Source organism: Anopheles stephensi, chromosome 3 (genome assembly GCF_013141755.1).
Source record: "Anopheles stephensi strain Indian chromosome 3, UCI_ANSTEP_V1.0, whole genome shotgun sequence".
Taxonomy (NCBI): domain Eukaryota; kingdom Metazoa; phylum Arthropoda; class Insecta; order Diptera; family Culicidae; genus Anopheles; species Anopheles stephensi.
Window position 1 is genome coordinate 20334685 of NC_050203.1, and position 10418 is coordinate 20345102.

Here is a 10418-nt window from a genome sequence, read left to right on the forward strand (position 1 = left end):
ACATCATGAAAATGACACCAGACGATCAAACTGTTCATGGTCGACATTGTACTTGGATATTAAGTTTCGTTACTGTCCTCAAGAAGACATTTGACATGATGATAAAGAAGAGTTGAGTTATATTACACTGTCTATTACTGGATGGACGGGAACTAGTGAATGCTTTACTGCAACGAACTATCTTAATTCGATCTCCTCTGAGATTATTCAATAGATTGTTGTAATATTCGGAAGCGGCTACAGCTAGCTTACCTCTTCATCGCCACTTCAATGCAGCACAAACTGATCAATTGTGGTACCGGTTAGTGCGAGTAACTTGTCGGGCGTCAACGAAGTTGCTGTGAAATTGAAATATTACAACAACAAAAATCTTCATTATGTTTAACACCATCCCACGTCCTACTTACCAAGCTCAAGCCATTCGCTGGGCAGCCCGGCATCACGGCGCGCCGCAGCAATCGCGTAGCGTAGTGCAATTTGCACCGTAATTCCCAAATTGTACGCCGGTTCGCCCGTTGCCTTGGACCGCAGGACACCCGCCGGGTTGGAACTTTTCTGCAGCAACCGTACGCGCATGTCCTGCGGTATATCGCGCGCACTCGGTGGCTTATAGTTCCACGTGCGGAAGTTGGCAAGCGCACCGGTAGTACGGTCGTACCGAAGCTCCTCCAGCAGGTGGTATCCCAGTGCCATCACGAAAGCACCCTCGATCTGGCCAATGTCTAGCAGTGGGTTCATGCTTTCTCCCGTATCTTCCAGTATGTCCACACGGATCAGTTGCACCTGCCCGGTAAGTACATCGAGCTCCAGCTCGACGGCACACAACGCCCACACGGTGTAGCCCCGCAGATCCGACCGTTTGGCGTTGTACGAGGCGGACAGATCGATACGGCGCTGATAACACGTCTGCACGATCGCTTCCCACGGTGCTGTGCGATTGTCCTCTCGTACGGGCCGGATTCGCTCGAGCAGTGTTTCACAGGCCCGGCGGGCCGAGTACGCGACCAGGTCCGTACTGATGGAGCCACCCTCGATGAACGCGTTCGGCGAACCGTTGGACGTGTGCGGTTTCACCCTAACCAGTGCCAACGGGATGCCGAGTGTGTGGGCCACAACCTGCGCCACCTTCGTGTTGACACCCTGCCCAATCTCGGGCGCTCCGATCGTTACGGCCACACTACCGTCCACATGATAGATCGAGACCCACGCATTCATGCCACCGAAGTAACGGATGGGATGTCCCATGGGAATGATCGCGAGTCCTCGCTTTTTCCAACGGTTCGTTTCGTTGTACCGATCGACCGCTGCCTTCCGGACCTTGAAATCAACCTGCTCGTAGAAGGCTGGCATCAGGGTGGCCATACTGCTGCCCGGTTCCATGTTGGCGAGCCGTACCGCTTGGGGCGAGAGCCCGGTCACATGCGCCACATGTTCCATGATCGTTTCGATCGTTGCGATCGATTCCGCCGTTCCGGGCGATCGAAGCCAGGTGGTGCTGGGTGAGTCGGAAAGCACGCCACGCAACCGAAGCCTCCAGCTGTCGTCGCTGTAGCAGTTGCGGAACGCTTCCCGGAACAGCATCGTCATCGCTTCGTACTGGGACGCACCGAGATCTTCGTGGTACGTGTTGGACAGCCGTACGATACGACCGTCGGCCGGGCGAACATCAACCTCGTACTCACAGTGGCCCCCGATACGTTTGCCGATCGCTTGCATCGTTGTCTCGAACGGCAGCACCATACGCACCGGGCGGCGGCTCAGATACGCCGCCAGTGCACAGGCACTCGCCACCCATGCACCACGGGACAGTTTCGCTCCGTACGACCCACCGACGGGACGTACCACGACGTGGACGCTGCTCTGGCGTAGCTGGAGCGCCTTTGCGATAGCTATCTGCACCATACTGCTGGACTGGGTGGCACTGTACACCTCCATACCGGTGCCGTCCTCCGACGGGATGCACAGACACGTCTGGGGTTCGAGTGTGAAGTGAGCCTGACTGCGAAAGTGACATCGGCCGGTTAACTTCACCGTACCCGTCGTACTTCCGGGTCGATTGTACGATCGTCCAACTACATCTGGTTCAAGGGTGAGGAACCGGTGGTTCGTTGCTTTGCCGTGAGCAAACACATCCTCAATTGTGGGAAGAATCGGTTCCCCATCGGACTCTCCATAGGATACGTTCACCAGCGTGGCTGCCTCCGTTGCCAGCTCGTAGGTATCCGCCACCACAACACCAATCGGTTGCCCATGGTACAGAACTTTCCCACTGCACAGGATCTCCTCAGGTACGTTCCGGAACGGGAAGACGGTGTTGATGCCACCCTTCAGCGATGCAAAATCATTCTGGCCGGGTATATCTTCGGCGGAGTAGAACGCTACCACACCGGGAAGGGCAAGCGCTGCAGAAGGGTCAATCGATTGAATAGGACGGTGTGCTACGGTTGCCAAAACGAATGCGGCATGCAACTCATCCGGTCGGGCTGGAAGATCATTCACGTAGATTGCTTCACCGGACGTCTGTTGGAAGGCTTCCAGCTTGGGTAGTGCTTGCGTCAGTGGCCAGTTGGCGGGATACGTATCGAACGACTGTGCACCGGTTGAGAGTGGGCGCGGTATGGCTGATCCTCCGGAGCGTACTATCGGATTGGCTACACGACGATCACGGGGAGCTATGTGTAGCACAAAGCGGTACAGCAGCCCAACCGCTACCTGACGGCGGTAGGATGCATCGGCCGTTGGTTCCGGTTGACCACCGGCTAGTTCGGCATTAAGTACGGCAAGCGTTTCCTGCAGCATCACGTTGTTGAATGGGTTCTTTCCTTCCAGGAATTGCTCTGTCCGGTGAGCACGAGAGAACTGTGTACGAAGGCTTATTAATGAAGTCTTAAATGGTCATCTCTGCAGTCATGTATCTATCAAAAACACCTGTCCCTGATGAAGGATGCTGGAACCTCTGAGACCTGGGGACCTGTTCAAAGCATACGAAAGCCTCTTGAACAAATACTTATCCAATTGCTTATTCTGAGGCATGAACATGTCATTAGAATGACACCGGACAATCCAATCGGGAAAGATTTTGTAAGCTATCCACATGGACGCACGCGATCGACAGCGACTTACAGATCTTCTGCTCCAGACCAACCACTATTACTACCGTGGATTAAGGTTCGTCGCTTGGCAAAACGAAGTCTTTTGTTCTGCTTCAAAAAAACACTTCCAAAGGTGGAATTCAACTCTACGAATTGTGGGCATTTAATCTCTTCTATAAATAAATTAAAAATGCCACGAATAAAGTTATGTTCCTTCTACTTTCAACTTACGACTCGAAAAACATAGCAACCCTCGCCCCTCAAGTCGCGTTACCATTCAATCCGTTATTGGAAAAGCAATCGATGGAAATTTTCTCACTCACACACACGCACACACCTACCTTCGGTCCGATACCACCAAAGCACAGGTGGGCCTGCTCCACGTTGATTTTGCGTGCGCACAGCCGCAACAGAAAGGCGCCGTTGACATGGGCGGCAGCGTTCTGCGCCCTTGCCGCCACCTTGTACGTACGAAACACGCAACGGTCCGAATCGAGCGGTGGAAGCGTAACGTTCAGCAGCACGCGTCTGTGCATGTTGAAGCTGAGAAACTGGGCGGGCAGCAGCTTTTCCATCGCACCACTCGGTGAGGCTAAGGCGAAGCAACAGCGTCGTGAAAGTAAGGGTGATTCCGATGATGCTCCTCCTTCACTTACCAATCGTCATCTCAACACCGATCGCCTCGAACAGTACGTACAGATCGGACGGGAAGTCGGGATGGCGATGCTTCAGCGTTAGATTGCCGGCTACGGTCCCGACATGCCGGACCGCCGGATGTGCCAGCTCTTCGACGTGCCGTGCCAGCTCCACACAGTACGCAAACCGCCGATCGGTGCGTGCCGCTTCGCGAAGTATATCGATCAGCTCGCTCAGCGTCACATTAGCACCGACGATGACGGAGCTACCGATCCAATAGTTGCGCAGCTCCTCCACATTGCGCACGTCGATAAACAGGCGCAGCTCCTTCCGGCGCCTGTAAACACCGTGCCCCGTATTACCGGCCACCAGTATGTACTCACCAACGCCCGCATTCTCCTCACGCAGGATGTCAAAAATTTCATCCACAGTACGCACACGAAACCACCGCCGGTCGGATGGGACAAACTGTAGCTCCAGCGTGTCATCGAAACAACTCTTGGCCGAACAGTCCCGCTCGCACCCGACACAGCTCGCACGGGGCAGATCTTCAATGTCCGGTTGGCAGACGATACCGAGCGCACGCCTGGCCAGCTGATCTTCCGGCGGAGCATCGATGGCGAACGATTTGAACGCATCCAGTATGGGTCGGTAGCCGGTGCAGCGACAAATATTCCCCGCCAAACCCTTCTCAACGTCCTCCATCGTAACGTTCCCGCTGTTAGCTTCCAGCAGACTGTACATGCTCATCACCATGCCGGGCGAGCAGTATCCGCACTGTGTCCCGTTAAACTGGGCCAACCGTTCCTGCACCGAATGATATCCGGTCGCTTTCGACCCGATACCCTCGACCGTAAGGATGTCCATGCCATGGCAGGAGAACACCGAAAACAGACACTAACGAAATCGGAAGAGGATAGCTAGGATAAGCAACACACTAGTAACGAGCGAGCCACTTCACGTACCGAGTTCACGGAGAAGGTGATGCGTTGCTTGGTAACTGGGTGCGTGTCGACGACGTTCACGATGCACACTCCACAGCCACCTTCGCGACACATAAACTTGGTACCGGTCAGATGTGCCTTGGTGCGTATGAAGGTGTTCAGCGTTGCATCGATCGGTAGCTGATCCGGCGAAACTGGTGTTGCACGGGAGGAAAAACAGAGAGGAGTTATGAATGCGTAACAGTGCAAGGTAGGTGCGTGCGTGCGTGCATGCGTATATACCCTGGTAGAGCTTCCCGTTGATCGTAAACTTGACGTGCATGACGACACCGAGCGCGCAATTCAAGCGCAAATCCAAGACTGATGTTTGCAGACCAACTGACCAGCTCAGCGGTGTTCCCAGCGGTGAAGACCCACTCCATCGCTATTGTCCACGCCTCACCGAGCATCATCAGCACCCGTCTGGGGGCTCGTGTTGTGTTTGGGAAATATGAAAAACCAAATCGTCCTTTCACGTCTACTGTGGAACCCTGGGAGAGAGCCGGGTACGATCGTGAGGTACGCCACGCGCAACCACGCACTCGGTTAGGTTCCCGTTCGATGATTTCGAAAAATCGCCACCAGTTCCCCAGTAGCCTCGATCGAGTGCGCATCGTAGAGTGCGGTTGTCTGGACGCGTAGTGTTTCGCGTTGCCCTAGAGCTCACTCGTTTCGCCCAGTTCGTTTGCTTCGGTTAAGGGGAGTGTACGTATGGCGGGAAACATCAGTATGGCGGCCGAGGTACGCCTCACGATCAACGGCCAGCTGTACAAGGGTAAGCGAGGCACCAACTGAAGCGAATCTGTGATCGTGTTTCATATGCGTGAATTGATCTGCAGCCGATGGAATGTGGCGTTGGCAGTTGGGCGAAACATCTTAATGTCTTAAACCCCCCGCGGGGGAAGACTAGCGAGTTTTGCTGAAGTCAGTGAAGGTTGAAAAGTGGCATTCGAAAACATCCGAAGTATGTGGCATTAGTTGGTTGGGATCATCATCTACCATCTTTCATAATTCATTAGTGGTTTGAGTGGTACTTTGAAGGTACTTTGAGGCAATTACTTACGCATATTGAGGTGTTGTCCATAACGGCCCGTAATTCCATCCTTTGAATTCTTCATTCTTCAATGCACGCCAGTTTTCACTTTCACACTGGAAAAACTCACAATCTTCTTGTTTGAAGTTACAGTCTTCAAGTCCAATCTAAATCCAATTTACATTCCTGAAGGTGACCCACGGTTTAGGTTCTACAGTAAACTAACAATTACCGTTCTCGAACCGCAATCGACCGTAACGATCGTAACCCCATCTAAACAGCCGAAAATGAGGATTACTCGGTTGTAAAAATCAATGCGAGCGAACGGAGGCTATAGTACTTTCACTTTTTCTTTCTGAGCATCATTAGCACCAATTGCCATACTGATTACCTCGTTCCAGTAAACGCGACCACCGTCCCGCTGGACACCTCGCTGAACACCTTCATCCGCAACCACGCACATCTGAAGGGTACCAAGTTTATGTGCCGGGAGGGTGGCTGTGGCGCGTGCGTTGTCACCGTGTCCGGACTTCATCCTGTCACGCGGGAACGTCGATCGTGGGCAGCCAATTCGGTAGGTAGTGGCGGAGAACGTCCTTAGTGTCCCTTGCAGTGTAGTGAACGTTCTTCTTTTACCAGTGTTTAGTATCGGTGTTCTCCTGCCACGAGCTGGACATACTCACGGTCGAAGGTATCGGTGGGCGGAAGCAAGAGCCTTATCATCCCATTCAACGGCGACTGGCAGAGTATGGTGGGTCCCAGTGCGGGTACTGCTCACCCGGCATGGTGATGAGTATGTACAGTTTGCTCGCGTCCCGCAAACGTGATCAGTCGTTGGACGAGGACCCTGCTGCTACATCGGAACCTGCGCTAACGGCCGCTCAGATAGAGCAGGCATTCGATGGGAATATCTGTCGCTGTACCGGGTACCGATCGATACTGGACGCGTTTAAATCGTTCGCTCAAGACCTGGAACCTCCGATTGTGGACATTGAAGATCTGGTCGCTCCAAAGACTGCTACCTCGCACTGTCTCACATTTGCGGATGGCCGAAAGTGGTATAAGGTGACGTCCGTTTCGGAAGCGTTCGATGTGCTGCAGACGATCACCAACAACGAGCTGTACACATTCGTCGGTGGAAACACTGGCCACGGAGTTTACAGGCGGTCGGATCGCTTAAAGTTTTTCATAGACATCAGCTCGATAGCGGAACTGCACCGTCACACGTTCGATCGCGAGCTAATAGTTGGGGTGGGCGTAAGTTTAACGGAGCTTATTGACCTGCTGGAGCAAACGGCGGAAGAGTATCTTAGCTTCGCGTACTGTATACCGATGGCGAAGCATGTCAGAAAGATGGCCAATCTACCGGTACGGAACATCGGTACGATTGCGGGAAATCTAATGCTCAAGCATCAGCATCCCGAATTTCCGTCCGATTTGTTTCTGCTGCTAGAAACCGTCGGAGCAAAGCTCACCGTTGGTAAGTGTTTTTCGTTGAGAATGGATTCTAATAGCCCGCTCTAATCGTCCCTTTTCTAGTGTGCTCCGCTGACGGTGACGTGCTCACCGTGTCACCGCTAGACTTTCTCAAGCTCAACATGCACAAGAAAATGCTAACTACGGTCCGACTGCCACCGTACGATCACGTCAGCACGACGCTTCGCTCCTACAAAATAATGCCCGTGGCACAGAACTCCCGGGCGTACGTTAATGGTGCTTTCCTGTTGCAGCTCTGTCCCGACCGGAAGCTCTGCACCTCCATCACCATCTGCTTCGGTGGCATTAATCCTTCCTTCGTGCATGCCCAGCAGACCGAGTCCTACCTGACCGGGAAGCCTCTGTTCGAGGAACTGATCCTCTCCCAAGCGTTAAGGATCCTCGAGCGTGAGCTAAAGCCGGACTGTGTACTGCCCGACGCATCTCCAGCGTACAGAAAACAGCTTGCGCTCGCTCTACTGTACCGGTTTGCGCTCAGTGTCCATCCTTCCATCGGTCGTACGCTTCGCAGCGGGACCGAACCGATCGAACGTCCGCTCGTGTCGTCCGGCCGGCAAACGTTCGACACGTACCAGAAGCGTTGGCCACTCACCCAAAGCATCCCGAAGCTCGAAGCCCTAGCACAGTGCTCCGGCCAGGCCGTGTTCATCAACGATATGCCCGTGCTGCCGAACGAGCTGCACGGTGCGCTAGTGCTCTCGAACGAAGTGCAGGGTCGCATCGTAACGATCGACGCGTCGGAAGCGCTAGCAGTGTCCGGTGTACGGGCGTTCTTCTGTGCCCAGGACATTCCCGGGTTCAACAACTTTATGCCACTGGAAATGGGGTTTGCCGAGGTGGAGGAGATATTCTGCAGCGGTGAGGTACAGTTCGCGGGCCAGGTCGTCGGTCTGATCTGTGCCGAAAGTTTCGAGCTGGCCAACCGGGCTGCGGCGATGGTGCGGGTCGACTACAAACGGGCCGGCAACAGGATCATTCTGCCGACGGTGCAGGATGTGGTGGATGCGCTAGACTATAGTCGCGTCAGTGATCAACCGTACGATCGGCACGGGATCAGATATCATTTGGCGAAGGAAGGCACACACACGGTCAGTGGACGGTTTGATCTTCGCGGACAGTATCATGGGCCGATGGAAACGCAAGTGTCCTTGTGCGTTCCGCACGCTGACTCGATGGACGTGTACTGTGCGACTCAATGGCTCGACCATGTACAGATCGCCGTTTCGCAGGCGCTGCAGGTTCGGGAAAGCAGCCTCAACCTCACCGTGCGGCGAATCGGTGGTGCGTACGGTGCGAAGCTGACCCGCGCGACCCAAATTGCGTGTGCCTGTGCGGTGGCAGCATTCCGTACTGGTGTGCCGGTTCGAATGATCCTGCCGCTCGAGACGGCAATGTCCGGTTCGGGGAAGCGCTGCGGAAGCGTCAGTGAGTATGAGGTTTCGTTTGACGGTGCCGGGCGTATTAGTCGCCTCTCGCACACCTTCATACACGATGCTGGAGCCACGCTGAACGTGATGCTCGGTGGCGTAACAAGCGATCTGTTCAAGAACTGCTACCGGACGGACTACTGGAAGTTGCGCACGAAGATTGCGCGCACGGACTGTCCGCCGAACACGTGGGCACGGGCACCGGGCACATCGGAGGGCATAGCGATGGTCGAGAACATTATGGAGCATATCGCGCACCGGACCGGGCTGGATCCGGTGGACGTGCGGATGGCAAACATTTCGCGGGAGAATAAGATGCACACGTTGCTTCCTCGCTTCCGGCGGCAGGTTGAGTACGACGAACGGAAGCGTCAGATTGGCCAGTTTAATGAGGAGAATCGGTGGCGGAAACGGGGCCTTGCGATTATGCCGATGCAGTACCCGCTGGAGCTGAACTCGATGAAAAATGCCGTCGTTTCGGTGTACAGTGACGATGGAAGTGTGTCGATCACACACGGTGGCATTGAGATGGGGCAGGGTATTAACACGAAGGTGGCCCAAGTGGCTGCCCATCTGTTGGGTGTACCGGTGGAGAAGATTGTCGTGCAGCCGTCCGATAGCTTGTTGAATGCTAACTCCAATGCATCCCAGCACACCCAGGCAACGGACGGTGTCGCGTTCGTAAGTATGCCCCTGGGGATATCCTGTTTTGAGTTCTGTCGCTAACGAATTTAGCATTCCGACAGGCCGTCAAACGATGCTGTGAGATTCTGCTCGAACGACTCCGACCCTATCGGACGCTACTGCGGCGCACCAGCTGGGAGGAAATGGTCCGTAATGCCAGCCTGGATGACGTGGATCTGCAGGTATCGTTCTTCGCTACACCGACTGACATGCGCACCTACACCATCTGGGGACTGGCGTGCGGTGAGATCGAGCTGGATGTCCTTACGGGGCAGGTGCTGGTGCGTCGCGTAGACATTCTGGAGGATGTGGGCGAAAGCCTTAATCCCGGCATTGATGTGGGACAGATCGAGGGTGCGTTCGTGATGGGCTTGGGATACTATCTGACGGAAGCGCTCGTGTACGCTCCTAAAAATGGTGCGCTCGTGAACAACCGTACCTGGAACTATAAGGTGCCGGGCCATCGGGATATCCCGGTCGACTTTCGGGTGTCGTTCTTGAGCAAGAGTTCCAATGCGGGTGGTGTGCTGCGTTCGAAGGCTACCGGTGAACCGGCCTTTTCACTCAGTCCCGTGATCGTGTACGCCGTCCGGAATGCGTTGCGTGCGGCACGGCGCGATGCCGGACTGCCGGACACGTGGTTGCACATGGGTAAGGAGTGCGAAAAGTGATGTTTAGGGGAGATCGCAATTGAAACACGTTTATCTTTTACGTTTTAGGTAGCGGCATGACACCGGAGAAAATATTTGCTCTGCTGGAGAGTTCCATTGAACAGTACAAATATGAATGAAGGGCCGATCATATTTACACTCTATTTATTTTGTATTTTTAACTTCTTGGGAAGTAGTGCTGGTTTGAATTAAAGTAAGAAACAGTTTTCCGGTTGCAAAACATGCACAAAATGTTGAGTTTTCAGTTCAATTGCAAATACAATGCACAAGCAAAGAAATTTTAAATACCTGAAGGTGGGTTTTAATAAATAGCCTAGAGATGACTGGAGATGCTACGTATTTAATAGAAGAAATTACACAAAATCTGTACACCTGGCTTGCGCACGTTGCGGAAA

General features: G+C 53.9%; 2 protein-coding genes across 2 annotated transcripts; one reads left to right on the forward strand and one right to left on the reverse strand.

The window, feature by feature from the left end:
* Positions 1 to 36: 36 nt before the first annotated feature.
* On the reverse strand, positions 37 to 5077 carry LOC118512788 (xanthine dehydrogenase 1-like). Its single transcript, XM_036057706.1, has 6 exons — positions 4955 to 5077; positions 4694 to 4866; positions 3749 to 4625; positions 3434 to 3684; positions 408 to 2859; positions 37 to 338 (listed from the first exon to the last, which is right to left on the reverse strand). Exons 1-6 carry the CDS (start codon positions 4992 to 4994, stop codon positions 268 to 270), a joined length of 3864 nt encoding a protein of 1287 aa, XP_035913599.1. The 5' UTR covers positions 4995 to 5077; the 3' UTR covers positions 37 to 267.
* On the forward strand, positions 5032 to 10418 carry LOC118512789 (xanthine dehydrogenase-like). Its single transcript, XM_036057707.1, has 6 exons — positions 5032 to 5486; positions 6146 to 6318; positions 6384 to 7224; positions 7284 to 9349; positions 9415 to 10003; positions 10072 to 10418. Exons 1-6 carry the CDS (start codon positions 5423 to 5425, stop codon positions 10140 to 10142), a joined length of 3804 nt encoding a protein of 1267 aa, XP_035913600.1. The 5' UTR covers positions 5032 to 5422; the 3' UTR covers positions 10143 to 10418.

Excerpts from the sequence above, each read along its gene's own strand:
- LOC118512788 (XM_036057706.1), bottom strand. The coding sequence starts at position 4,994 with ATGCACGTCAAGTTTACGATCAACGGGAAGCTCTACCAGG. Across the intron at positions 4,867-4,954 it reads CAACGGGAAGCTCTACCAGG|TTTCGCCGGATCAGCTACCG; the intron begins GTATATACGCAT and ends GTGCAACACCAG. Across the intron at positions 339-407 it reads CAGCGAATGGCTTGAGCTTG|CAACTTCGTTGACGCCCGAC; the intron begins GTAAGTAGGACG and ends TCAATTTCACAG.
- LOC118512789 (XM_036057707.1), top strand. The coding sequence starts at position 5,423 with ATGGCGGGAAACATCAGTATGGCGGCCGAGGTACGCCTCACGATCAAC. Across the intron at positions 6,319-6,383 it reads GATCGTGGGCAGCCAATTCG|TGTTTAGTATCGGTGTTCTC; the intron begins GTAGGTAGTGGC and ends TTCTTTTACCAG. Across the intron at positions 9,350-9,414 it reads CAACGGACGGTGTCGCGTTC|GCCGTCAAACGATGCTGTGA; the intron begins GTAAGTATGCCC and ends GCATTCCGACAG.